Raw genomic sequence first — 26,507 nt, 5'->3', positions numbered from 1 at the left:
ACCCCTTCTAATCCCAAAAGAAATTGATGTGAGGCCCCCAAAACTCGCTGAAACCTTCTATTGACAAAATTGTGAAATGACAATGGCCAGTTTCCCTGTGTTCCGTCACCCCCTACTCATAACCCGGTCGTATCTCTTGGAGCCGTGGCGGCAACGCTTGTCCTGGATGCTGTATAGTAAAGTGTTGCCGTACACGGTCCCGCCTCGTTGAACTGTAGCCGCATATTGGGCATTTAAAAGTCTTAGCCTTGAGATGATGCGTTTTTTTGTGTCTGCACAACGAGGATTGCCAAGTGTACTCGCTTGCACACCCCGGTTGGTCGCAGCGGTATACAGGCCTGTGGTTATCTGGTTAGCACCTGACGTCTGATCTCAGACCTTCGGAAACTTACTGTTTCTTCTTCGCCAGCCTTTCCTCGTCTAGCTGCCTCTCCAAGGGCCCGCGGCGTTTATTTCGTTGTACGGGATCCCGCTGTTGTGTAGGCTTATTGCCGAACGCTGTCACCGAGTCGGGAGGCTTCCCAAACAATATCCAGCGGATGAACTTCACTTGTCTGTCCCCGGAAGTCAAGAACTCCTGATCCCTTAATTAGTCACATCCCACGGTATCTAAAAGTAGGCTCTGGGTTCATCTTACCTTGGATATCGCGATCAAGAAATCTTGAACCTTTTCCCTGGTCCCGAGCAACCCGAGCCTGACAAACATCTCGGCCACAGCCAACATCGCTCGGAATCCGGCGTCCTCCGTCTCGGCTTCCTTGAGTGGGTCAAAAAACTCACTCCGAAGCCTCTTCTCAGTTTCGAGACGCTCTCTATCCCAGACGGACCCAATCTTACGGTGTTCTACCGTCATGCCATTACCCGCCAACTGGTAAAAGCCGTAATCATCATTTCCAGCAAAGCCTAGAACGGCGAGGAACGTGATGGTATTGCGCAGGTTGATAGCCTTGCAGTAAAAGACTTCGTTGACGATCGGGAAGTAATAATGATCCTGGTCATCGCAAGGAAGGCTTGTCAAGGATGGGCGAGCTGGCGGCGATTCGCAACCAGAGATGGCCAGAACTGGTGCCGGAGGGGGTGCTTCCAAACCGGGGCTATGCGGAGGTGATGGGTTGTATCCGGGGATGTGTTCATTAGGGGAGCAGAATTTGAAAAGCTCTCTGGGATCGATATCGTTTCGGGGCACGTAGGAATATCCACCGTCGACGTGGCGGAGCTGAGAGAAGCCGAACGCCCCCGGGGTGCGGTTTGCCCATAACTCCAGAGTATTCCCTCCCAGGGCGGTGACTGAGGGCCTGGTGTCACCCGCGGGGAGCGCATCCTGGGAAACCTGGCCCATCTCGGCGGCTCCAGGGGGGAGATGTAATGTATTGTCTTGGCCTCCTGGCAAATCGATCCCCTCCATAACGTGAGGGCCGGATGCAGACTGTTCCGGCCTAGTCGAGGACGTATACCTGGACGGCCACATTTCGGATGCCAAGGCGTCAAAGTCGCTTCTTTCATCCAGGGTTTCGATGCCCTCTTTCCATTGTTGCAACCCCGACAGCACTTGGGTCTCTTCCATTCGCTTTTGGCCCACCAAGATCTGGGACATGGCGTGGGATACGCAGGCAACGGCGAAGACTTCCTCAAGAGTGTCCGGAGGCAGACCCTCTGAGAGATCGCGGCATACTAACATCCCATCATGTGCTAACTCTTTGGAGCTTCGAAAACGGGAGCGAAGCCTAAGAGTTGCAGGTGAAGTTGACTTGGACGACACATTGTTGAAGCGTTGGAACTCGGCCTCGACGCCTTCCAGGAGTGATCTCACCCCTGTTAAAGCCCCACCGGTATACCCCGTGTTTTCGGTTGGAAGATCGAGTTTTGGTCTATCGTTGAGCAGCTCGGACGGATTGGCGTATGCTGGTAATCCAATACTGTCATGTTGAAGATGTCAGCATAAACGAGCCTCGCCCGGGTCTGCCAGTGAAGGGGATAATTTGCAGCGTCAACAATAGGTAGATACATGTACTCACCCATGCGGGGGGTTTGAGGGTAGGATAATATTAAGATCATTAAACAAAAGATCGACACAGCTCGACTGGGTCGATTCTCCTCTGTGCCAAGAAGATACATCGTCGTCGCTGTGATCTTTCTCGGCCTCGTCCAAAAACGCTAAGCCTGCGACTACGCCGTCGATCTCTGCGAGTGCTCGTTTTCTCCGTTCATCAAATTTGATTCTCTCGACGGAGGCAGTGAAGGGCGGGTCAGGGTCGGAAAGATGGACTTGCACACGAAGGGTGCTGAGAGTGCTGTGCATCCACCACTCCATGGCGCCGCCACTGAAGTCCGATTGGTTCGGGTGTTGGGCTGCCCAGCTAGACGACAAGGGACGGCCCGAGGAATGGGACATGGTGTTGGTGTGGTGATCGGTGAGATGACGGGAAAGCGAGATGAGTTGCAACCAGGCACCGGATGCTACTCGACAAACTTAAGGGCGAATACCCTCGACATTTGGACATGAACATACACGGGGGCACTGGGGGCATCGGGGGCAGGGCAACCATCGACCCGACTGCCCCTTTGAGCATTTGTCCAACCACATGCGCCCAGTCAGATCGCTCTACGCTGTTCCGCTGCCCTTGTCTGCCGCGTGGATTGTCCTGCCACGTTTTCCCCATCCCATTTGTCCTGTGAGTTTTTTTCCCTTCGCAGTTGTCCTGGCTCACTTGGCCGTTTGTCCTGTGAGTTTTTTCCATTCGCACTTGTCCTGGCTCACTTGGCCGCTTGTCCTGCGGCCATCCCCTCTTCCTATCCAAGAAAGCGGTGAAGAAAAAAAAAGTGGGCGTTCTCAGGTTGGCTGCATTCTTCCATTCGGGAGCCCCCGCCAAGCCCAATAACGCCCTTTCTCTTCCCCTTAAGGCTGCCTCGCCGCAGCAGCAGCAGCACCACCACCACCATCATCACCACCACCACCACCACCACCACCCCTCTCCATCTCCTCCCTCACCCTCGCATCACAAACCCCCGGAAACTTACAATCGCACCCGACCTCCTCCCCACGCCGCACGCTGCGCATCGTGATCGAGTACCGGCCCCGTCTCGGCACGGCCTCCCCATTGTCTCCGCCGATCACGTCGGTCTTGCGCGGCCGGATCGCGTGCGTGTAGCCGTATCGCGCCGCGCCCGTCATTAGCAGCAGTGATCGCGCGGGGAGCAGGATCTCCCAGGGCGGGTGGGGCTCGTCGTCGGGGGCGGAGGAGGGTGGGAGGGTTTGGGGTTGTGGTGGTTCTTTGGGGGTGGTGGTGGCGGCGGTGGTGGTGACGGAATGGGGGGAGGGGGGGTTGGCGGTGGTGTTTTGTTGATGCTGCTGCTGCTGCTGCTGCACCGATCGCTTGGGGAGACGCATCTTGCGCGCGTCGTTGGCGCCGGACATGCGGAACTGCATCGGCACGGCGCTGCCAAAGGACAGGCTGTACAGGGCCTCGCCGAACATGGAATGGGTGTCGACGTGCGGGGGGATGCCGCTGCCGGGGGGGTAGTACTGCACGGTGAACTGGTCGGGGAGGGGGTTTTGGATGGGCAGGCGCGGGAGGAAGTTGGTGATGTAGTCTGGGACGGGAGTGAAGCGGGTGTCTGATGCTCCGAAGGTGGTGTAGTCGAAGTGGTGACCGAAATGCTGACTGATGCGCTTCCTCAGGTTCCCTTGGATTTCTGTGAGCGGGTCTTGGGCGTGAAAAGCCTCAATCATGGTCGCCTCGTCATCTTGGGTGATGAAATCGTGGATAAGCATTAGCCCGATCTCATCCCATCGTAATATGCTGGGGTTTGAAGGGTCAACTGTGGGAGTGGGTGTGGGTGTGCTGTGCAATATTGTCATTGTCACGGTGAAGTTGAAGGTGAAGTTCAAGTTGAAGTGGGACTTGGAGTCCGAGTTCAAAGCACTCTCACAACTTGGAAAATTTACGCAGGAAGGAAACTCTCACTTCAAGGGTTAGGGTAAACTGCGTAGTCACATCTGGCTTGAGCCCTAACCCTCTAAGCGCCAGGCGAGCCCCTGAATGCACTGACAAGAACGGTGCGAGGACAAGGTACCTCAAAGATAGCAATTGAGGGTACGAGCAATAACAAAGATGTCTACTATCTTGAGGCACCACAAGAATAAACCTGTTCGACCCCATGGTTCTCAGGTCAAAAAATAAATCAAATATCCTGCCCAACGCAGAACAAACCGGCTGTTTAATCTATTTAAACACTTCTAATTCTAGTTTGGGACTCCTCAGCTTGATACCCTCACACTTTTCTCTTTAAACCAAACAAACAAGTAATACTGGCCCTCATACTTGTAGTTACCCAGGTAAGCGGTACTAATAAGCAAAAAAAAAAAAAAAAAACATTAAGCAATCCACATACCCCGAAGTCTTCCTATTGCGCGGGCCTTACAATGGACGAGGGAGTGTCGTACTACTGCCCTGGCGGATTCCACCCCGTCCTAATTGGCGACGTCCTAGATGGCCGTTTCAAGGTGGTCAACAAGCTAGGATTCGGCCCTGAAGCAACCGTGTGGCTTTGTAGGCATGTGAGATGGGATGAATGGCGGGCTATCAAGATCTATGCTGCCGAATCATCCCACGAGAATCTTGCCAGCGCGAAAGTCCAGGAAACCTTACACCTATCCCCCTCACTTGACCACTTCTGGGTTGTCGGGCCCAATGGCCGCCATCTCTGCGCCGTTCAGCGCCTATTGGGGCCCTTGGTGTCGGAGGTAGCCTGCCAATTCCCGGAGCGGCCCCTGTTCCTCAGGGATATCTGCCGACAGATGGCCACCGCGGTGAGCTCCCTCCATAAACAAGGGTTCTACCACGGCCGCCTCCACCCCGGCAATATCCGATTTGTGGTTAACGACGCCATCCGCCGCTTAACCGAACAGGAAATGAAGGAGATGATCGGCCGTCCGTATATCTGTCACGACCCAGCCCACCCCAGCAACAAGTACGCCAACCGCCCCCCGTCCACCCACATACCCGAATACCTCGTCTCCCCGACCGAGCTCGGCTTCCCAACCGGCCGTCTCGGCGGCTACGACCGCGGATCGTACACCACGCCCTTCATCGCCCTCGCCGACCTCGACGCCTACACCCAGCACCCCCCAAACACCACCAATCCCCCTCCCCCCCGCAAACCCATCCACCTCCCCACCAGCTACCACCCCCCCGAAACCTGGGCCACCACCCTCACCCCCAACCCCCTCACCACAGACACCGACCCCACCACCCTCGCCGCCGCCGCCGACATCTGGGCGCTCGCCGGCTGCATGTACGCCGCCGTGTGCGGCACCCAAGCCTTCTACGGCGAGAGCGTGATTTCCTGCGTGACGGCCTGCTTGGGCACGGCGCCCGGCGAGACGGCCACGGGGTGGCGGGGGAGCGGGGTGGTCAAGGAGGAGGCGTTTGACGAGGCGTTTGTGAAGGTGCTGGGGCGGGTGAGGGCAAAGAAGGAGGAGGCGGTGAAGGGGGGGGGACTGGAGGAGGGGGGCTCGCTGGTCGCGGATGTGATGGAGGAAGTGCTGTTGGTGAGGCTGGGGTATGTTGCGGGGTATGAGGTCTGGGGGTGGGGGGATGTGGAGGAGGGGGAGGAGGCGGAGAGATCGGAGAAATCGTGGTTGGGGTTGTGGCAGCGGGGGTTGGATTCCGGTTGTAAGAGGTATATGGAGAGGGAGGATATTCGGTTGTTTGCGGATCTGTTGGGGAAGATGTTTAGGTGGCGGCCGGACGAGAGGGCGAGTATTGAGGAGGTGCTGGAGCATCCGTGGATTCGGGATGCCCCGGGGTGGGAGTCGGAGCTGGCTTGTCGTCCGTCCCTGCCATCCACGTCACCTCGTGCAGTTAGTTAAAAAGTAAAATTACTGTTTCCCGTTTTGTATTATGGACTGACTTACCTTTGCTGTGAACCGTTTCTTGTGGACATCAATGGGTTCCATCTAGTAACACTGGGGCGCATCCTTTGAGGGGGTTGCGGCCTCACCAATCACAAACCAGGACGCGGTTGATGTCATCCCTCGGTTTCCCAAGGCGTCGGCCCGCAGCAAGGCTGTCATGATATTAGCTGAAAGCTTTCCAGGTGCGACGCCACACGACGGGGGCGTGGGGGCGAAGTTGGCTCCGGGCCGTCCCGTTTGTCCTCCCACATCCCGCCGCGGTCATGGATTCTGCCCATCCATTCCCTTCACGTTCCGTTGTGCTCGTGTCCCAGCTCCTTTTGAAGGGTACAACCACCGACAGCCAGTTCCCCCTCAACTCCCACGTATGGTCTTCTCGATAAGCCGTGGGTGACAAAGGTTGTCTCGTCGTGAATGGTAGACCGTATACCCACCTTTAAGAATCAGCCACATGAAAGCCCACAACTAAAACTTGAGCCTCGTCCGTTTCGATGGGCCCCTTCATCGTAAATGCTCGACTCGATTGAACTCTGCGCACGCGTTCTATTAAACGACAAGTGAACAAAAAATAAACTGCAATGTAGCCACCAAAGTCGGTCAGCAAAGACCACAAGATATGCCGCCCAACTTTTCCCGTTTTACCTCGTCCAGCTCTAGTAAATGAGATGCCCGCCCAGTAACCCGCACTCCCTCCATGCCACTTTTGTAGCCTACCCCCTAACCCTGGCCACAATAACCGAATTCACCACCTGCCCATACGGATGCACCACCACACAGCACTCCAACCGCTTCAACAACCCCTCCGTCGCCAGATCCACCTCCGGATACAGACAAGTCCTCAGCCCCCAACTACTGCGCACCACCAACAGCGCCCCGGGCCGCATCCGATCCACCACCTGCAGCACGATCCCTTCCTTCTCGGCCTGGGTGATGCCGACCAGCGCGGCCAGGTACACGACGTCGAACTCGGCCAGGTCCTTGTCGGCGGAAGTCGCCTCGGCGCAGATGAACTCCATGCCGCGGCCGGCGTCGCCGAGCGCGAGGGAGAGGGTGAGCGAGGCGGCGATGGCGGTGGAGTCGTAGTCGACGTTGAGGATTACGGGTTGTGGGGGGTTGGTTTTGGCGTTGCGGTTGGGGTCGGGGTCGGGGGCGGCGGAGAGGCTGCTGACGAGGGCGTCTTGCTTGAGGGCTTGGAGGAGGCAGAGGGAGGTTAGGGGGAGGGGGCCGGAGCCGATGAAGGCGACGCGGCGGGGGGTGGTTTTGGTGGCGGAGAGGATGGAGCAGAGCTCGAGGCGGGTGAGGTCTTGGTAGTTTTCGTAGTAGGGGAAGGTTTTGAGGCGGGCGAGGACCTCGTCGGGGGTGCCCTTGGTGGAGAGGATGTGCTCGGCCCAGTGCAGCTCGAGGCAGGACTCGGCCTGGGCACAGATCTGGCGGAGCGAGGGGAGGACTGCCTGCACGCGGGCGTGGGAGAGGACCTATGTACATGTCAGCTGTGGCGGCCGTGATGCTGGTAGCTTATGCGGCCTGAGGGTGGGGGTACCCTGTCGACGACTTCCCGGTCGTGGATCTCGGAGCAGACCGACACGAGGTTGCCAAGAAGCTTGTTGATGGCATTGCCCGGCCGGAAGTGAGGGAGCTTGAGCAGGTCGGAATGGGTCTCGACGATGCTGCGGACCAGCCACTGGACCTTTTCGGCCCTGGCGTCGGCTAATTGGTCGTGGAGGATGTCGGCCTTCTCAACAATGGCGAGGGAGTCGTGGGAGGCGCAGGGACAGGGTTCCATTTTTGCTGTAGGGCTACCGAACCGCAGCCACGAAGTAAGAAGAGACATCATCCTGGAAGAAGGGGTGCCCTGGATTTCCAGGGAGAGTTGATTGAGTATTTAACGGTTTCGATGTTGGACCGGTTTTGGTCTCGGGATCCAGGGGTTGTCGGTCAACACAACGAGCACTGCTGCACTAGGCCACGCCGGCGCCAATCCGTCCCAAGTTGATGTGTCAGGGAGGCAGAAAGGGAGAAGAGAGGAACGAAGGAAGGGTGGGAAAAGACAAATAAGGTTGGAGATGACTGGCTATATTTCCTGTGGCCTCCACGCTTGCCCGCACATCCCACGGCAATGGACAATGAGCAATGGGGGTCCCCTCAGAGTGGCAGGGCTGGTAACTCGCACTTGCTGGCGTTCCATCCCACTCGAACGCGGCATTTTGTGGTGCCCACATTCGGCGCCCGAGTGTCTGCCCAATTCGACGATGGCATGCGGAACACTGCAGGGCTGGTGCAGGGCAGACTGGGCGGTGGGTTGCAGCTCCATGGGTCCATGGGGGGACCCGTAAGGTGTGCTTGTCACTCTTGTCAACTTGCCAAGCTGTTGGCAGTGCAGTTGGCAGTTGGCAAGTTAACTGTCAAACTGGTACCTATCTGTTGTTGGCCGTACTTCGGAGGGGGACGGGACGGGCCATCAAGGTTCTTGGCCATCAGGGTTCTCGTCAAATTGTGAAATTGTCGAATTTGGAAACAGTGAAGCCGCGCAACTGCCAACAAGGGGGGGCGGGCGCCTACCCAAGTGGGCTGGGGTCCAAGCGGCCCCGTTATCAGATCATCTCGCTGATCTGTGTGGAGCCCATCAAGGTTCTCAATCTCGGTGTGTGCGTGTGCCGTGCCCAGACTAAGGTACCCGACTGCCCCTTCCCGCCCCTGCCACTGATTCCCGTCGTATGTTCCGAAGTTTGTGTGCCTTCTTTGACGCAATCTAATTCCGGAATCGGGCATCCAGCGGTGAGGGAGCATTCCAGGGCACCCAAACTGCTCTAAAAGCGAGACACGGTTGCCTCACGGCTTTGAGGCGTTACTTTTAAACTCTTCTTGTAATTCCGTCGGGCCCGATTTCCCATATTTGGTCGCTTTACACGCTTTTAATCTCTCCATTTTCTCCACTGTTCAGAGCCCCGAGTCCCGTCTCCAATTCCGAGTTCCACTCATTCAAGTTTCGACTCTCCTCGAGTGCTTCCTCCTTTCTCCATTTCTATTCTCCAGTGCCGATCACGCACGCCATCATTCCCACCACCATCTCCTTCTCACGCCTACCCACAGTGAGAGGTAAGCAGCCACAATAACCGCCATGGCTGTCGGGATACTGCCGGGTCAGGTCAACGGCTGGCCTCCGAAGTGTTCCTTCGATTCGGACACAGACTCAACCTATCCACCTCTCCACACTCCGCCCTCACCCTTGAGCGCCGTCAACGGTAGGTCAAATCATATGCCGACCATGAAGACTATTTTTTAACGCAGAACAGAACCGAGCAGCCTCTCCCGCCCTTTCTTCTGGGAGATTGTCCCACTCTGCGAATTGTACTCGATCGCTCACATCATCCTCCTGCCCAGTTCACTGCGGCTTTCATATAACCAATCGCCGCTTCGTACCGGCTCCAACAACACCAATGGAGTTAATGGCACCAATGGCCACCAACCTCGTTCGGAGCCCCCCTCTCGTTTCATGAACGCTCTCACAAACCTCGGTCTCGGCCCATCCAATTGGACCCATGCCGGAGTCTCGGTGTTCACAGCCATTCTCCCGACGGCAGACGGCTATGTCGCCCGCTCCGACTTTTTGCGGCTCCGTCTCCAAGATTTTCCGTTTTCCATTTCCAAGATCCAAGAATGCGTGGCTTCGTTCAAGAAGTACACGGCATGCAGGTTATCCTCGTCGTCCGTCAACTCGGAGGACGGACTGGCCAATCTCATCGAGCAAGCAGCTGCCGTCATCCAATGGGGTGACCTCGAAGCGTCAGTCTCCATCCTCAACCTCCAGCACTACCTCCTGGGACTCACCCACGAGCTGAGGGATCGCCTCAACAATGCCCCCTGGCTCACCACGCACCCTACCCCCCGCAAGCGGCTCGCCTTGATAAGAGGCCGACCCAACCTCACCGCCGGCGGGCCCATCTACCGCGCAGCCCGCGCACTGAACCTCGATCTTGTCATCGTCGACGACGAAGGCCACTGGCTACAGCCCGATGCCGACGACAACCGCATGCACTGCGAGGCCTTCGTTGCGACCGACATGACCGAAGACGCCGGGGTCGCCGACCGCATCATCGCCTCCATCAAGCGCTACCCCCTCCCCATTCACGGCGTCTTCACCGTGTCTGACAACTTCTTCGTCACCGCCGCCCGCGTCGCCGACGCCCTCGGCCTGCCCACAAACCCCGTCTCCGCCTTCGAGACTTCCGTCGACAAGTACCGCTCGCGCCTCCTGCAAGACGCACCGGGCCACACCGCGCGGGTGACCAGCGTCGAGGAGCTAAACACGCTCCTAACCGCCCCCACCAATGGCAACGCCGCCTTCACACCCACCTACCCCCTCATCGTCAAGCCCACCAAAGGCTGGTCCTCCGAATGCGTCAGCAAAGTCTCCACCCCCGCCGACCTCGCCCTCGCCGTGCAAAAAGCCACCTCCCGCCACGGCAGCGCGGCCGTCATCGAGCCCTTCTTCGACGGCCCCGAAATCGACGCCAACTTCGTCCTCCTCGACGGCGAGATCCTCTTCTGGGAGGTCGCCGACGAACCCCCCTGCCAGGCCGACCGGCGCGACGCCAGCGTGCAGGACACCTTCAGCCCCGAGGCCCTGACCCTGCCCAGCGCCCTGCCCGAGCGCGAGCAGGCCGTCGTCCGCGACACCCTCCGCGACCTGCTCGTGCGCGCCGGCTTCCGCACCGGCGTGTTCCACGTCGAGGCCCGTGTTGTGCACTCCGGCTGCGAGTACCGCGACGTCGGGGGTGGGGTGATCGATCTTGCCAGGAAGGAGGGCGGTTCCGCCGACGGCGCCGACAAGGTCGCCTGCAAGCTGATCGAGATCAACGCGCGCCCGCCCGGCTACCGCGTCAGCGTGCCGTCGCGCCACACGTACGGCGTCGATTTCTTCGCTGCGCACATGCTCGCCGCCGTCGGCGACCACGAGCGGCTGCGCCTGGCCGCTAGGCCGTTTGACCACCACGTGGGTGAGGGGCGGACCAGGGGGGCGCAGTACTGGTCGCGCCTGGTGTATGTCCCCGCGCCGAAAGCGGGCGTCGTGCGCTGGGCGGTCTCCTCCTCCGGGCTGCCGCCGTGTGAGGAGCTGAGGAGGCGAAGGCCGGATCTGGCGGAGAGGATTGTGGTCGCGGTGGATTATTGTGTGCCGGGGGAGCGGGTTACGCTGTATACGGATGGGGCGAGGACGTATGTGGCGCACTTTTTGGTGTGTAGTAGGGTGAGTAGGAGGGACGCGATTGAGGTGGGGGAGGAGGTGTTGAGGGCGTTTAGGATCGAGGTGGATGAGGATTGAGGGAGGGGATGGATGGATGGATGCTGGGGAGCGTGAGGAGTGAGTGGAGTCTGTCATTGGGCGTCATGGACTTTCCTCGTAATTACAGTAGTACTTGTTTTGCCATTTACGGCGCTGTCTTGGGTTTGTGGGGGGGGGGTGTGTGTGGGAACACGGAGGTTATGGAGTTAGGTTGACTTGACATGATCGTTTTCTATGTGCCAATACAGTAGACCTTCGTACTCAGACTGGCTGCGTTGTTTAGATAGTTGCTAGACGGTACGGATTAGACCAAGGACGTGATCGGTGGGACAGCTCGTCCTTTTTGCTGCCGTGGCCCCAAATTGCCTAATGGTGCAGGCGGGCACCTAGCTGATGGGATCGTGTTAGTACATGGATGGTAAGGAACAACATCTCAATAAAATAAAGAGTTTAGGCTATTTGAATTGGGCTGTAAAGCTGGTCAGATTGTTAAAGGCTAACTTCGGACCCTCGGCAGGGTTCGTCCCAAAGATGAGGAGATGCAAGGGAATGCCTATTCATTCCCAGAACGGTTTTATTCTTCTCGGAGTTGGCCCAATGAAAATGTTAAGAAGGCACCTTACCTGCTTAAGGAGTTCTATAGTTCTACTCTAAACAGACCATATGCCAATATTGACTAAGGTACCTACCCATTTCGAACTGATATATCTGCCAATATCCGTTTTTCTCCTGTCATCCATGTTATCATGTCGCCTTTTTTGATTCATGGCCGTGGCCTCTCCCCAGCTTAAGATACTCAGGCCAGTGTGCGTCTAGTTTCGTGAGGCCTCGGGAGAGTCGAGACTCCTTTTTTGGATAAGGCTTGGCTGGGCCTTGTTGCTGGAGGGGCTTCAGGTACTCCAGCTCAACGCGTTGCAACGCTCGAAGGACCCAGGGCTCCGGCTTTGCGAACCCTTGGGAGGCCAACTTCTTCAGCAATATATTCTGCCACAAAAGCAGAACTGACTCCGGATCCGGATGACCGTGGTATGGAGACCTTCTGAACAACGCCTGGCGCGTACCTTCTAAGAGCTCCAGTTCCAGCGCCCTTCCTTTGCTCCTCTCTTTCGCCCCAAACTGAATCCACTCATGGGGTGCAAAGTCAGCATAATCACGGAAGCCAAAACCGACGAAGTTGTGGTCCTTGTCCAGTACGATGTGCTTAAGGTTCATAGGTCCGGGGCCAAGTACTACTATATGATGAAGATCCATTTCGCTCCAGTCCGGAAAGACTCTGTCTGCCGTCTTCTTGGACATCTCCACGATGGCGTCTACCACCTGGTCAGCAACTTGGGTGCAGATCCGTGTTAGTTCATCAAATTGCTTGCGAGACGCAGAGGTGTTAATCCACCCGCTGTAACCAGGACCTGGCCCCAGCACATCCCAAAAGACATCCTCGAGAGTGCGCCCTTGGAGTTGGCCTATGATGGTGCACTCCCAACCATGGTGTTCTGCGGGATAGATCACCGGAGGAATGAGCGGCCCCATGGCGGTCAGGAAATCCTGTGTCACGGGCAGTGGTGTCATTGGTTGGTTAGTCGAGTCGAGCTCGGCCTTGTAATACCGGCATTCCGCGATTACAACCCTGGGTGACCCCAGGCCCTGTTGTGAGCGAAAGAAGTTGTAGGTCTTGCCCCACTCCCAACCCACGGAGCTGTATAGACCCATCTTGTGCTCAATATCTAGAACTTCAGTCAGCAGCTCGGGTTCCCAGACGGCAAAGTAATATTCTTCACGCTCCCACGAGGCCTTCAGCACTTTCCCCTCTAGCTGGGTGGCAAGGGGCTCGCGTGACCGTCTGAAGGTCCACAATCCACAACCCATCTCATCCACCCCAGTCTGTACACGTTTGACCTGATACATGATTGGTTGGCGATGTTTATATGCCGTTACGTGATTCCCGTAGTTTATGTTTTTGACTTATGTCTCTGTGCTTATACACTAACCGGGCTGGTGAGGGCTGGTGAGGAACCCTACCTGTTTAATGTTCACAATCGTTCAGGGTGTCTAACCGGTTTATTAAATAGGGTCGAGGGGATACTACTGTGTGGGTGGGCATCGAACAATCAACAAAAAAGAACGAATGGTTACAGTTTGTGCCCTATTCTGTACGGGCAGGTTTTGATGTAGTTCCAAGACCTACAAAGAGGTCTCGCAACAATGAGGTGCGAGACCTACACTACGGGGTCCAGTCTTGATTGTTGAAATAATACAAAGACGTTGCACCCCATGCACTGGCACTCAATAAAACTCAATGACACTTGGGTCGTGGTTCAAAAAAGCCTCGACCAGTGACGTTTACGGGGGACTATGATGTTTCTTTATGGCCATGCGGAAGGGTCCCTGGCAGCCGGATCGAAATCATTCCCTAGGCGGTATACCTGCTCAGCGGCCGGACCAGTCAACACAGATCGAGCGACTCAAGGTTCCAATCGGATGGCACCGATCCTGAATTCGGCTCCGCTGCCAACGGATCGGTTCCCGCGCGTGGTTGATTGGGCAGCGGGACGACGCCGAGAAAAGATTGGGACTTGACTCTGCATTAGCCCCTAAAGTGTGATGATCTCCCGGCTTTAGGTAGCAGGCTAGCAATCTGTTCCTTGGAATGGAGCAATGTTATCACCGTTCTGTGACGTCGCCATAGGAACGACATACACTACCTAGGTACCTACATGTAGGAATACTGTCTGCGCCAAGCATTGGCATACTCATCATCAAGGTATCTGGTATGCTGTAAGAGCCATCGTAGTTCCCCGGGCCATTTAAAAACAATGAGATGTTGCTGCTGTTTCAACTTATTCATCGTTACCTACTTGACATGTACTCATCCTCGAGTCATCCCATCAATCGTCTACCTCATCAAGTAACAACTTGGCCTTCTCTTATATTCCCACGAATACATCATCAACCAACATGCGCTCATTCTCCGTCGTTTCCCTTCTAGCTGCCACCACGGCAGCAAAGAAGGCCGTTCCGTCACTATGGGATAGCCAATGTTTTTACCCCCAGGGAGATCCCGGCTTCGAGCTTGACTCGTATCTTGGGCGCTGGTATCAGGTCGCCGGCACCATCGCCCCATTCACTGCCGACTGCAAGTGCATTTTTGCCGAGTATGAGCTGAACGTGAGTTGGAACTCCAGCCTCGTCAGTTTGATCAACCCATGGGGTGCACCTGACTCGTTACCTAGGACAACGGCACCGTCCAGGTGAACAACACGTGCCAAGCTGGGAACAGGCCCGTCAATATCCTCGGGACTGCAACTCCTGCCGATCCTGAGTACGGATCGGCTGGTGCCTTCCGCGTCCAGTTTCCCCGTGGAGAACCGCCAGATTGCCCCGGGCCCAACTACATCGTGCAGGGTGCGTCCCGGTTACCCCCCCCCCCCCCCCCCCTTGCCCCCACCTGACAGAGGGGCCACGAAGGTGCTGAGTGACCATCGAGAATAGACTACAGCGTTGAGTTCGCCTTGGTTCAGTCCAGCAACTTCACCACGCTCTTTATTCTGAGCCGTCTGCAGCATCCGGACGAGAGGCTGATCGATGTAAGTCACCCTACTCTAGTTGTTCCGGGCATGTGACCCTACCGCTAACTCAACCGGACAGGCCTGGATTGAGCGGGCGGGCCTGCTTGGAACCAACCTTACCGACGTGGCCAAGACTGATCAATCTGACTGCCTGTTTACATAATTATGTGGTACTACGGGATCCCGCTGTTGCCATCCGCAGCCTATCGATGGTCTTGTAGGTACCTACACAATAGTTCACATGTATTATAATCAGTAGTGTAAATGGGTATAGGGAGACCGATGCTGAGTTATTTTTGCTTCCTGTCAATCCATAAACCCCCCCCACGCACCCCTCTTAGCGAATGGGGTGTTGAGACAAGGTGCACACGCCTTCAACCTGATGTCAGGCGATGCCGCGGCATAACCACACTGCCCGGCGCCAGAGACAGCCACCACCCAGGCATCCCGGATACCATTACGGACAAATGTGAGACGTACAATGAGAGTCGGGCTCCCAACAAATGACTCCAGAAAATAAGTGAAGGCGATGATATCTGATGTGTGAAGGTGAAAGGAAAGGCTGTTGTCAAGACCGGGATCGCCGGTATGTGATAAAGCGATGGCGCTGCACTGAGGTTCTTGGGGCAGTTAAGCGGGGCCGGTTCAGTGTTTGCAACCGGTCTCCGAAAGACATAATGGCAGCGTTATTGGGACTCGCATTGACGTTCGTCGAGCACGGTTGCCCATATTTGGTACGTCGATCACACTACGCTCGACAAGTAGCTTCACATTATGGGAGTGGATAAGAAGCAGCGAGCTGGGACATTCGAAAGCGAACAGACCTGGCGGACGCAAGACATGACAAGCCAAACACGAGTTACTCCGTACTCTTATTCCTAACCCTGACCGCAGACCATGACGTGTACTTCGATCCCCGCCGGAATATTCACTCCTTTTCTACCAACTCAGCCCATTCCTTGTCCGTTCCAGCAATCATATCGATCAACTCCTTCATATAGGACCGGGAAACGCCGGCCTGCAACCACTCGCTCACCGGACCTTCCAACGGGTTGGCCTTCAGGAAGGTGACCAGCGCAGGGGAGGGGCCCGGAGTGGACTTTTTGGTGCTATGTCAGGAGTAAGCAAGCAGCCAACGGTTGTGAGAAAAGAGACCGCAATAGGGGAAACTGACCATGTATTCAAGGACGAGTCCGAAGTTACAGAGAGCGTTGCTGAGAGCGGCATGTTGGTGTCGTTCGCTAGCATCGAGACTGTGGCAGAGGCAGGGTTTATTGCAAGGGAATCAGAATTCTGTACCGAATGGAGAAGGGCACTGGAGAAAGAGAGATCACGGAGAGTCAGAATGCTATTATATAGGCACTTGAACTGTGTCCCATCCCATGCTCCCCTGTCCGTCTTTAGTTGTGTACAGGACCCCTGGAGCCACATCTCGAGATAAAACTTCGAAAACATTTTGGAATGCTCAACAGCCTCACTCCGTATAATAGGGGTGTACACATTCCCATTGGAGCCAAAGACGGTGAAAGTGCTGCCTGCGTCATGAGATTGGTCGCTCACATGTTGATGTAAGTGCCCCCTGGGGCCCTGATGGCCTACTACAAAAACTTTCAAAACGTTTCAACACCCATTCAAAAAGGCGGGTCATTGCACAGAGCCGTTTATAAACGTTTTTGCCTTTAGCCCCCGCCCATGAATCCCCGTCCTCAATGATTGGCCCCCAGTGCCCATGTTGAGTTGTGGGGGGTTCGAAAGTTTCAAAACGTTCCGATCAGCTGAAAGTAGGTACCAAGGTATCACCACCAGGAAGGCTTCCGAGAAAACTTTCAGCCAGCATTAAATTGGGCGCTGCTTGGGGCTATTTGGCGATTGTTCGAACCATCCAGTCATTTTTCTCAAAGGAACGTGGTCTGATTTGAAGCATTCTAAGAAACTACTACTGCCGGGCAAGATGGAAGAGATGCCAACCGCCAGGACCAAGCCCGACTGTCCGCAGAGTTGTCTTATTCTCGAGCGGGAGTTGACAAACGAAACGGTGGTTGATTGAAGTGTGGACCGTTCAGGGGGCTAGTAACGCTTTCAATGTTGGGTTCGGGGATGGCAAGGAAGGTATGGAAAGGGAGGTGGGAACATGTCATGAACATTGAATCCTGGTAATGATCACAACGGGAACCAAAGTCCCATATCGTGGCGCAGAATGCAATGTAGAATTGGGATAGGGGTGGCGTGGAAGAGCTCATGCGGTTCAGAAGGCGACCAACAAGGCGACCAACAAGGCAAACTCGCACTCCAGGGCTGAAAAATGTTTTGAAAATTTTCACCTCACCGCCCTTGCCACATAGGCACATACTGATTCACCGTCCACTCAAAGTCGTCGCAGCTGGAGTTGGGCGCCGCCAAGGCAGCTTGCCCAAGGAACCCTCCCTCTTTCGGCCCAATACCTGCCAATTGGCGCCTCGGTTTGCCGAAGGCGGCGCGGCGCGGCGTTGCCCATACATGTTCTGCCCAAGGAGTGGCCAGTAAGCGAACCACGTAACTCGTTCGACGCAATAGGAATGGCCATCTCTAGACAGGCTGGAACTGCACTTTGTCTGCGGCAAATGAGTAACTACGACCCGGCTGATGTCAATGATTCAATGTTTTTATTTCCGTCCAGTTTCGCCTGACCCATGGTGCCTTGTTTCTCGAGACTCGACGTCTTCAAGTTCGCATCCAGTCCAGTCGACACCACCTACCTACCTAGTGAACCGAGTGAGCTGAATGTGCCGCTCAAGTTCGCCATGCCCCAGCTTCCTTCTCAGAGCATTCCTGGGCCCCAGAGGGCGGAGAGAGCAGACCGGATCTCTGATGCGGTATGGGAAGGGCATCGAGAAAAGGTCAAACGCTTGTATATCGACCAAGGCATTCGACTAGAAGACCTGGTCAAGCAAATGGAGGAGGAAGACGGGTTTAAGGCGAGGCAAGTACTACTACTGGTATCATCGAGTTGTCGTCTTATTTCCTACGTGACGGATGGCTGATTTCCAGTATATTATGTTACCAACCATAGCGAACAGCAGTACAAGATTCAGTTCAGCAAATGGAATTTACGCAAAAATAAGAGGCGATTTGATCAGCAAGCATCGAGTCCCGAGCCAGGTAAGGGTGTTTGATCTTTGCCGCCGGCCCCACGCGTGGACTCCTTGCACTCTCGCCTCGCATGAACACTACCTGCCTACCGACCTGCCTACCTACCTACCTACCTACATGTAGATACCTACCTAATCTCAAAGCTACCTGGGATTATAGAACAACGCCGACGACCGCATCCGAACACACTGTTGCATGAAAGTACACCATGTGATAATGTACAACTGGGCGACTACGGCGGCATGAGTTTAGGAGCCATGGATGCCAACATAAACCCTTGGAGCTTCGTTCAGCCTGCAGGACCAGATTTCTTTTCCATGCCGGCCGCAAACCCCTATGTGCCTCTCATCTATTACCCACCGCATGGTACTCAGCATGCTCCTGTCAACGTCCAGGTACGTACTAGTAACTGCGAACGTGCTGATTCACGCTTGACGCGCCAGTGCACTTGCGCTGACACCAATCCACATGGCACAAAGCCCACACAGCCCCCAATGTACAGTCAGATTCAGCAGCTCAGCGTTCAGTCAGGCAGCCAGACAGCACAGGGGCGCTTCCAACTCAACCATTACAACATCGTTGACGGCGGCGGCGGCGGCGGCGGGCAGTTTCCCACCAGACAAATGTCTCGCGGTGCCACTGGTGCCGAGCCCTCTCGACAGGCCATCCACCTAGCGGTTCAGTCCGGCTCCTTAAGGGGTACGAAACTTCTACTGGATGCTAACCCAGAATGTGCACACGTCCTCGATAAAGAAGGGGTCAGCCCGGCCTGTCTTGCCGCTCAGGGTGGCTACGCGGACATCCTGAGACTGCTGATTACGCACAAGGTCGAGCTGAACGTTCCGAGTCGCGATAACCACTTTCCAATTCACGGGGCTGCCTATTCCGGATATGCTAACGTGGTGGAGATGCTGTTGCACAACGGTGCCGATCCCGATCCCGTCAGCAACAGTGATGCTACACCGTTGTTGTACGCCGCGCATGGCGGGCACTACGATGTTGTTAAAATGCTCCTCGATTATAGAAGTCCCTCCGGAAAGGTGGTTGAGGTCGAGGCCGAATTCTCCGAGAGTGAGCGCCGCCCAATCCATCAGGCAGCCGAAGGAGGATACCTGAAGACGGTCCAGTTGCTTCTTGAAAAGGGAGCCGAGTGTGACCCCGTGGATAGCAACGGATACACGCCCCTGTGGTCCGCGTCGCAGAATGGACATGTTGATGTGGTGCGCGAGTTACTCAAGGCCGGAGCCAGGGTTGACGCGATGCCATACATGCGTAACAGACAACCTATCCACCAGGCCGCGCAGGGGGGTCATTTCGAAGTTGCCCGCACCCTGTTGGAGTTCGGAGCTAATCCAACGCCCGAGGCCGACACACTTGACGACTCGGAAGACTCCCCCTTGTTGCTGGCTTGCTCGTCTGACAGCCCCGAGTTGGTCAGCCTGTTTCTCGACCGCGGAGCCGACATAAACACCAAGGGTAGCACCGGAAGGGGCCCTCTTCACTTTGCTGCATGCCGCGGCCACGTTAAGGTCGGCCAGCTTCTGATCGACAAGGGATGCGATGTTGACGGTCGTGAGGCTCGCGGCTGGAGTCCGTTGATGCTTGCCGCCCAAGACGGCCACCTGTCTTTTGTCAACCTTCTGGTCGACAACTATGCAAACGTCCATTCCTCTGAAACAGATGGCGTGACGGGGCTGTTGATCGCCGCCCAGCAAGGGCACGCCAGCATTGTCAAGCGCCTTCTGCGGGCAGGGGCCAAGCAGTTGGCATCCAAGAAGACCGGGCGGCGTCCGCTACACCAGGCAGCCCAAAATGGACACCTAGCCTGTGTCAAGCTGCTGCTGGAGCACTCGCCTGAGGATCTCAACGCCCTCACAAAGGACGGGTGCAGTGCGCTTGCGCTAGCCTCGGGGAAGAACCGGCCCTCGAACTTTTCTGTGATGAGGTACTTGGTTGACCAGGGAGCTAGGGTCATGTAAAGCATCTGTGCTTGGCATATTTTGTTATCTGAGTTCCAATCCAACGAAAGGTTACCTGACCGGATCATTATTCGCTTTGTTGGTGCTCCCGGCTATTACCAGACTACTCCTCACGTATCATTGTTCCTTTTCTCTCAGGACATTGTACAGGTATGTAGTTATTGTCAGCCTATAACCATAGCAATACCTCAATCCCTATTATGTACGATTCCCGTCGCGTAAACAACTGCAGTCTCTCTCTCCCCGAACTCTTACCCCTGACTCCCCCCCCCCCGGGCCATCCACCAACAACAACAATAACAACCCCCCCCCTTTCCCACTCAACCCGCCAGCCCATCCCCCAACATAGCATCCACCAACAAACAATGCCTCTCCGCATTCGTCTCACTCCACTCATTATCATAATTCAACCCATACGGCCAAATATGCCCCCCCCCACAATTGATCTTCGCCCCCTGCCCATCCCACGACTGCAGCAACCTCGTCGCCCCCGGCCAGTTATTCGCGGCACACCGATCATCAAACGCGCGCGTCTGGCCAATGCCCAGGGTGTGCGAGATCTCGTGCAGCGCCGTGCGCTCGTTCATGTACGCCCGGTTGGACCCGAACCGGATGTTGCCGTTGAAGTTGCCGTCGGCCGTGGCGACCGAGGGCACGTATTGGGCTGTGAGGGCCTTGTTGGCGCGCGGGGCGAGCCGGTTGTACCGGGCGACGGCGGCGGACATGGCGGATTGGATGCGCTGGTAGGCGTCGTTTTGGTCGCTGCTGGGGTTGTTCGCGCGTTGGAGGGTGAAGGTCAGGGTGGCGCTGGTGAGGGCCGTGAAGGCCCAGAGGAGGGTGAGGAGGACGCGCATGGTGGCGGTGGCCCTGGGGGGGTGGTGGTGATGGGAGAAGTGTGGGTGGTGTAGATTCTCCGCTTCTCGTATAGAGTGGTTATACTCTGGCCTCTTTATAGTCTGCGAACCGGGCATGCTTGGGGAATTATGGGTACCGCAGCGGCATTAATACCACATAGACGATCCAAACGACAACTGAACCTGGATTCGTGGAAATTCAGGCGAGGTTGCTGCTTTAGGCTAATCCCCCGTCTGCCGTGGCGGCTTTGTTTCGCGCGCATCCTGGTTTCTGGGGTGCATGAAATCGACGTGACATTGACGATGGGGATGGTTGTACTCGGTGTTGACCTTCCGGCTGGGCAAGGTCTGATAGTGAGTTGGTTTATGTTTGTGAGATATTGTAATACCACCAGTCAATGCTCTCTCCGAAGCCTCAAGTGACATAGGTAGTAAACAATGAACTGCCCAAACTCCAAACCCCAAGCCAAGCCATCTTTGATGATCCCTCCCACCCACCCCAAACTCCGTTTTATCACCCCCCATGATGCATGCAACCCCTTCACGCCCTACCCAAAACCAACAAAGTATTCCTAACCCCCCCTCCCCCTCCAAACCTACAACATCGCCCTCGCCACAACAAACAACGCCTCCGCCCTCGCCAGCACCACCCCCTCCCCATCCTGCACATCCGCCTCCGTCCAAAACTTCCTCCCCTCCCTCCTTACCACCCTCCCCGTAACCATCACCACCCCGGGGCCCGGATCTTCCACCGTGCCCGTCCGCGCGGGCTTCACAAACCGCGTGTTGAGATACACCGTCATGACCGGCACATCGGCCAGCAGCCCGTGCCGCTGGTTCGCCACAAACACCTGCGCCATGGTCTCGTCCATCAGCGTGCCCACCACCCCGCCGTGGCACACCCCCTCCCAGCCGTCGAGCATGGGGCCGAGCGCGGCGAAGGCGCGGGCGCGGGTGATGAGGGGTTCGGGGCCGAGGGGGCTGTTGGGGTCGGTGGTGGTGGTGGTGGGGGAGGGGTGCGGGGAGTAGAAGTTGAGGAGGGCGATGAGGGCCCCGGGGGCGTTGAGTGTGTGGGAGAAGTAGACGTCGCGGGGGGCGGTGGCGCGGCGTTGGGTGAGGGAGGGCCCGATGACGAGGGTCTGGGGGTAGCCGGAGAGGTGGGCGGCGCACCAGGGGATGGATTGGAAGAGGGCTAGTTGCTGGTCGGATTCGGGGGTGTGGGTTGGTTGGAGGATCATTTTGGCGGTTGAGGCCCGGCTGGCGACTGGACTGGGCCGGCTGGGGTGAGTGGTGAGTGGTGAGTTCGTAGGTAAGGTGGTTATTGGGGGGGGACACAGGGGATGGAGTTAGGGTTGCAAAGGATTCAAGACTGGAGTTTGAGGTGTTGGAGCGCAGTGACTTCTTCCAATTTCCATTGCAATCATGTTGATTTTTGTATTCATTTCCATTTCTTCTTTTGGACGGGATGAGCTGTTGGGGCTCCCCTTCTCGCGTACCCAAGACCTGGCGGTGAATGCGGTCGGAGTGAAACCCAGTTGTCTCGGGGGTATCTTGGGGGTGTCTTGGGAGGTGACTGTAATGTCAGCTGTGTCTTCGACTTGCACAATATGAGCTTCTGGCCCGACTAGCGCCAACGGAGATCTCGGAAGTAGGCCCGTCAGCCGCTCCCGTGCCGACTCCCGCAAATAGGGCTTCAGAATTTAGGGCTTGGCATCCGTATAAGGAAGGGAATGCCGGCCCAACACCTCGCTTGTGTGTGTGCATATTCCTCCTCGCGTACAGCGGAAAAGAGAGAAAAGAAAAACGAAAAATAGAAGAAAATGGCGAACAAAGAAATTGTTGTAACGATTTCTAAATTGAGGAAGGCTAAAAAATTAAATAAGAGACGAACAGATATTGGAAAGACGAGGGGAAAAGGGATGGAAACAGGGGCAACATGCACCATGCTCGTGTGGATAACTCACAGGATAAGGTATGCATCATCCCTTTACTCGCTCAACCGGCGCTCTGTAGGCTGCAACCTCTGATGTTCTGGCAGGTTTATAATCAGAACAAAATGTCAGAAACTGTTCGATGTATGTGGGCCAACAGTGGCTCACCTACCTAAGTCACCTTCTATTCTTTCCAAGAGGCTCCTTCCCTCTCTATTCTGCAGTGCACGAGCAGCATGGTACCACCTGAGATTATGTATCCAAATCTAATCCAATGCACCTACACCACCCATTTTACAAAAAAGAATTACTCCTCCTTCTTATCCTCAAGTTCATTATTGTATTAATACCCCCACCGGAAAACCACAACAACAACATGTCTTACTTTGAGACAATCATCGATATTAGCGCTTTCGAAGCTCGGCGTAAAGCGGAAGCCAACTCGAGAGACATCAGCAAATGGAAGAAGATCCCGCCCGCCGACAAATGGTCGGCCGCCGAACTCCACGCCGCACGCCTCGTAGTGCGCAGCAAAGGCACAGAATCAAGCCACATGCTGCCCGCTCTCCGAAGAGAATCGGACAGGGCAAAAGAGGCCCACAACCAGGAACAGATCCGAGCCCTGCTGAAAGGCCCTCAAAGACCATGGGGGCAACACACCCGGACAGAGCTGGCCCACCTCTACGGAGACGGCCCCGGGTACCTGTGGGCGCTTCTGGCCCGCTTCCCTCGCCACGACGCCGATCACAACAATCCCCCAGCCGGCCACGTCACCATCCCATTCCACCCTGACCTCGCAACCTTCGAAGTCGCGTCGCTCTTCCCCTGGCACGTAGCCTGGGCCTGCCCGCCGCAGGACGACACGCGCCACTTCAAGCCCGAGCACCTGGTCCAGTACCGCAGCCGACGCCGAGCTGACTTTGTATATTCTCGGCCGCGACGACGGCTACAAGCGCGACAGGACACGCTGTCCGGCTCTGGTGGCGGCGAAGAAGCGGTTTGATGAGGTCAGGGACGGTCTGCCGGTGTTGACGGATAGTGTTCTGGGGCAGCTGACGTGCGAGGCCCTGGCATTGCGGCTTGAGTTAGCTCAGAAGGGTGGCCATGGTGAGGATGATGAGAAGTATGGAGGCTGTCCTCAGCCACGACTGCGTCTCGTGACTAATTTGTGTGACCTCGTAGTGTCTTCATGATCGTGGCCGCGCGGCAATACATGCGCTTTCTCCAATTCAAGATATCCGACGCGTACATCGCAGAGCTGGTTGCCGAGGGTGGGAAGAAGGATATGACGGGCTTTGTGGAACTCTGGGCGACGCCGTGGTTTAGCCTCAAAAACGAGGCCGGACGCCGCAAAGCGGTCGACAACATCGCGGCCTTGATCATTGGCCAACCTTGGAACATGTAAATTGTTACCGTAATTAGTGTATTAGACATTAGCGGTTTTCTACAGGCGATCCTAAACAGTGACATGGCAACGAGAAGTATTGACGCAACGAGTCTGAGACGATCTTGACCATAACCCCGTACAACAAAGCGTCCGCTTGGGCTAAGCCCAGCCCCTTAAGACACGTCGGGTCACATGGACCCCTGCCGAGTTTGGGCGAGCCCGATGACCACGGGAGGCAACTATAGGTCCTGATTGGGCGAAGGAGGCTGGCAGCGTTCGGATCACACATTGCGACGGTATAGCCCAGGCCAGTTCGGGACGGGACCCTACCAGATGCTTGGGCAGACGGCCGTAACCGGAACCAGTCCAGAATCATGCACAGTGATTAGGTATTCTGCTTCTATCCCGTCTATCCCCTTCTATTACCCACTAGCTCCATGAAACTCCTTCGACCTCACCCCAGCGGAAAGTTTCCAATCGCGCCATCCTCACCGCCATCAAACAACGAATTTGTCCCATCCAAAGCAGCAAAGTGATCAGCATACCGCAGCCCCTTCCTCCGCTCCGCCTCTATCCTCTTCCAATCCCACTCACTATCCTCCCCCGCATTCTCCAGCGCCTCCAAATCCCCCAAGTCCTCAGGCGTGCCCGTGCCCGTCTCACCCCCCGTCCACCCCTCACCCGGCCTCTCGGGCAGCATCTTGGCCGCCTCAATCACCAGCGCGGGGTGCACCGTAAACCGCCCCAGCTTAAACACGTACTTGCTGACCGCCGTGGCGATCACGTACTTGGCAAAGTCATCCGGCAGCTGCCCATTGGCACCCCCTTTCCTCACCGTCCTCTTACCCTTCCCATTCCACCCGCCATTCGGACGCACTTTCCCCTTAACCACAAAATGCGTCACCACATACAGCCACTTGCGGTCCCACGCCAGCACGCGGCTCCACATCTCGTACCCCTGCAGCGGCGCGATCTCCTTGCGGAAGCTGCAGAACACCGCGCCCAGCCCGACCCCCAGGCTGCCCCCGACCAGGGCGCCTTCCTTATCGCGCACGATCTTGTTCTTGGCGTTGGCCGCGATGATGGGGAGCCCCGGGCCGAGGAGGTGGGTTACCAGGTGCGAGCGGCTGATGTCGAGGTCGGCGAAGTAGGTCGAGTTGGACTTATGGATGTTGTAGTCGGTTTCGAGGAGGGACGTGCGGGAGGTGGTGATGCTGTATTGGAAAAGGGCGCGCGGTGGGAGGGTCTTGGGCCGGCGGAGCGCGTGGTAGATGAAGGAGTGGAAGACGCGGACCTGGGGGGGAAGGGGAAAGGGTCAGTGCCGGTTCATGGCGGGCGGACATGGAGGGGGGGCTTAGCGTACAGTCCATGCGAAAGGCATGCTCTTCCAGTTGAGCATGATGAAGAAGGTCAGCAGGATCCGGCTTGTGCGACCGGGCCCCGTGAAGAAGTGCGTCAACAGCGTGCGCCAGTCGACGTGCAGCGCGCGATGTCCTGCATATGCGGTGATTGCCGCGCTCATCGGCAGGAACACCGGGTAGAAGAGGGCGAGCGTGCCGACCGCCATCTTGAGTGTCTGCTCTTCTGTTTTTCTTGTTTCTTTCCTTCAAAGTCGCGATCCGATATAGTTATTAGGATCAGGGGTTCTTCTTCTCGGCGGACGCGTGGCGCGTACCAAAAATACGATTTCGCAGGGCACCCAGCAAGAAGAATACAAAAACAGCCACCCAAAGCAGCGCGCTGCGACCAAAGCAAAAAAGAGTGCTGCCGCACTTGGCGAGAAGAAATGACGAGTCTGGGCCAGGAACAGGCATTGCCGGATGGATCGGCCGGTGCCGTTTATATCGACATTTTTCTCGAGACCCGAGTCCGTGGGTTCCTTGCTGGCAGTGGGGGTTTCAGGGGGTCTCGGGTGTTGGCGCCAGGTATGGATGCAGTTACCGCACCGCGTGTCAGCAGAGAACGAACACCGCGTCGGGATCTGAGTGGGGCGCGCCATGCTTCAGGGTCGATCTGGCCGAGGAACCCCCCGCCAAGCCTCGCCCCTCTTCACCAGCCTGAGCCGAGGTTCGGAGTTGGCAGTCTCCGAACTCCGGTCCCACTGCTCTCATGGAGCTCTTAAGGGTTAAGGGTGTTACTTGGCAACCGATGTCAACAACTGCCCCTGAAAAGCTGGCCGGCTTTTTTGGAAATGACTTCTACCCCTCATATTCGACTTCGATCCCGTTTTGGACTTTCCTAAGCTAGCCTAAAGGCCCATCCATAATCTCTCAAAATCCGCATCCAACGTACTGTACATCCAGTCCTATCCGCGTGCGTACACGTCACAAGGTTGTCTACAATCTTGGCAACACAGTCAGGGCTAGTCGGGCAGCTGGCTATGATATAACGACGTTATCCCGGGCCCTTTATCTTGGTAACCATGGCCATCTGCATGTTACATGCTCTTTCCTCTAATCCAGTGAA

The 26,507-nt window shown here is 56.3% G+C and overlaps 14 protein-coding genes across 14 annotated transcripts; 7 read left to right on the top strand and 7 right to left on the bottom strand.

Annotated features, from left to right (window-relative positions):
- Positions 1-388: 388 nt before the first annotated feature.
- On the bottom strand, positions 389-2,392 carry F5144DRAFT_484053 (uncharacterized protein; the record flags this gene model as incomplete). Its single annotated transcript, XM_066785419.1, has 4 exons — positions 389-544; positions 638-1,916; positions 2,016-2,094; positions 2,323-2,392. The coding sequence occupies 4 exons, from the start codon at positions 2,390-2,392 to the stop codon at positions 389-391; spliced, it is 1,584 nt and encodes a 527-aa protein (XP_066647381.1).
- A 495-nt stretch (positions 2,393-2,887) lies between these two features.
- F5144DRAFT_149227 (uncharacterized protein) lies at positions 2,888-3,938 on the bottom strand. Its single transcript, XM_066782457.1, has one exon. It carries the CDS (start codon positions 3,857-3,859, stop codon positions 2,897-2,899), a length of 963 nt encoding a protein of 320 aa, XP_066647380.1. The 5' UTR covers positions 3,860-3,938; the 3' UTR covers positions 2,888-2,896.
- Positions 3,939-4,201: 263 nt separating this feature from the next.
- Positions 4,202-5,143, top strand: F5144DRAFT_507419 (kinase-like domain-containing protein; the record flags this gene model as incomplete). Its single annotated transcript, XM_066786487.1, has 1 exon — positions 4,202-5,143. A coding segment is annotated over exon 1 (720 nt), but the record flags the coding sequence as incomplete, so codon positions are not given.
- Positions 5,144-5,205: 62 nt separating this feature from the next.
- On the top strand, positions 5,206-6,410 carry F5144DRAFT_564975 (uncharacterized protein). Its single transcript, XM_066788459.1, has 2 exons — positions 5,206-5,839; positions 5,918-6,410. Exons 1-2 carry the CDS (start codon positions 5,294-5,296, stop codon positions 5,984-5,986), a joined length of 615 nt encoding a protein of 204 aa, XP_066647378.1. The 5' UTR covers positions 5,206-5,293; the 3' UTR covers positions 5,987-6,410.
- Positions 6,411-6,627: 217 nt separating this feature from the next.
- On the bottom strand, positions 6,628-7,700 carry F5144DRAFT_485320 (Nicotianamine synthase protein-domain-containing protein; the record flags this gene model as incomplete). The annotated part of the gene is made up of 3 exons (XM_066785491.1): positions 6,628-6,927; positions 7,087-7,392; positions 7,458-7,700. 3 exons carry the CDS (start codon positions 7,698-7,700, stop codon positions 6,628-6,630), a joined length of 849 nt encoding a protein of 282 aa, XP_066647377.1.
- A 1,335-nt stretch (positions 7,701-9,035) lies between these two features.
- Positions 9,036-11,237, top strand: F5144DRAFT_590996 (uncharacterized protein; the record flags this gene model as incomplete). The annotated part of the gene is made up of 2 exons (XM_066790215.1): positions 9,036-9,159; positions 9,211-11,237. The coding sequence occupies 2 exons, from the start codon at positions 9,036-9,038 to the stop codon at positions 11,235-11,237; spliced, it is 2,151 nt and encodes a 716-aa protein (XP_066647376.1).
- A 580-nt stretch (positions 11,238-11,817) lies between these two features.
- F5144DRAFT_643518 (uncharacterized protein) lies at positions 11,818-13,498 on the bottom strand (the record flags this gene model as incomplete). Its single annotated transcript, XM_066792817.1, has 3 exons — positions 12,260-13,498; positions 11,888-11,906; positions 11,818-11,821 (listed from the first exon to the last, which is right to left on the bottom strand). The coding sequence occupies exons 1-3, from the start codon at positions 13,098-13,100 to the stop codon at positions 11,818-11,820; spliced, it is 864 nt and encodes a 287-aa protein (XP_066647374.1). The 5' UTR covers positions 13,101-13,498.
- On the top strand, positions 12,880-13,498 carry F5144DRAFT_564968 (uncharacterized protein; the record flags this gene model as incomplete). The annotated part of the gene is made up of 1 exon (XM_066788458.1): positions 12,880-13,498. A coding segment is annotated over exon 1 (250 nt), but the record flags the coding sequence as incomplete, so codon positions are not given.
- Positions 13,499-13,870: 372 nt separating this feature from the next.
- F5144DRAFT_564963 (Calycin-like protein) lies at positions 13,871-15,259 on the top strand. Its single transcript, XM_066788457.1, has 4 exons — positions 13,871-14,360; positions 14,426-14,597; positions 14,685-14,779; positions 14,841-15,259. The coding sequence occupies exons 1-4, from the start codon at positions 14,151-14,153 to the stop codon at positions 14,922-14,924; spliced, it is 561 nt and encodes a 186-aa protein (XP_066647373.1). The 5' UTR covers positions 13,871-14,150; the 3' UTR covers positions 14,925-15,259.
- A 2,008-nt stretch (positions 15,260-17,267) lies between these two features.
- F5144DRAFT_507408 (ankyrin repeat-containing domain protein) lies at positions 17,268-19,749 on the top strand (the record flags this gene model as incomplete). Its single annotated transcript, XM_066786486.1, has 5 exons — positions 17,268-17,720; positions 17,811-17,899; positions 18,050-18,285; positions 18,370-19,209; positions 19,321-19,749. Coding segments are annotated over exons 1-5 (1,884 nt in total), but the record flags the coding sequence as incomplete, so codon positions are not given.
- A 440-nt stretch (positions 19,750-20,189) lies between these two features.
- Positions 20,190-20,723, bottom strand: F5144DRAFT_483483 (uncharacterized protein; the record flags this gene model as incomplete). The annotated part of the gene is made up of 1 exon (XM_066785395.1): positions 20,190-20,723. One exon carries the CDS (start codon positions 20,721-20,723, stop codon positions 20,190-20,192), a length of 534 nt encoding a protein of 177 aa, XP_066647371.1.
- Positions 20,724-20,945: 222 nt separating this feature from the next.
- F5144DRAFT_590993 (uncharacterized protein) lies at positions 20,946-21,961 on the bottom strand (the record flags this gene model as incomplete). The annotated part of the gene is made up of 3 exons (XM_066790214.1): positions 20,946-21,071; positions 21,324-21,704; positions 21,809-21,961. The coding sequence occupies 3 exons, from the start codon at positions 21,959-21,961 to the stop codon at positions 20,946-20,948; spliced, it is 660 nt and encodes a 219-aa protein (XP_066647370.1).
- Positions 21,962-23,030: 1,069 nt separating this feature from the next.
- Positions 23,031-24,059, top strand: F5144DRAFT_610515 (uncharacterized protein; the record flags this gene model as incomplete). Its single annotated transcript, XM_066791660.1, has 3 exons — positions 23,031-23,576; positions 23,608-23,777; positions 23,837-24,059. 3 exons carry the CDS (start codon positions 23,031-23,033, stop codon positions 24,057-24,059), a joined length of 939 nt encoding a protein of 312 aa, XP_066647369.1.
- Positions 24,060-24,406: 347 nt separating this feature from the next.
- On the bottom strand, positions 24,407-26,009 carry F5144DRAFT_528591 (uncharacterized protein). Its single transcript, XM_066786887.1, has 2 exons — positions 25,405-26,009; positions 24,407-25,335 (listed from the first exon to the last, which is right to left on the bottom strand). Exons 1-2 carry the CDS (start codon positions 25,606-25,608, stop codon positions 24,496-24,498), a joined length of 1,044 nt encoding a protein of 347 aa, XP_066647368.1. The 5' UTR covers positions 25,609-26,009; the 3' UTR covers positions 24,407-24,495.
- Between the last annotated feature and the right edge of the window lie 498 nt (positions 26,010-26,507).

The sequence above is a fragment of the Chaetomium tenue genome, assembly GCF_020726465.1.
Source record: "Chaetomium tenue strain MPI-SDFR-AT-0079 chromosome Unknown F5144scaffold_2, whole genome shotgun sequence".
NCBI classification, from domain to species: Eukaryota; Fungi; Ascomycota; class Sordariomycetes; order Sordariales; family Chaetomiaceae; genus Chaetomium; species Chaetomium tenue.
The sequence above is the reverse complement of the archived record's forward strand: the minus strand, read 5'-3'. Positions and strand labels throughout refer to the sequence as shown.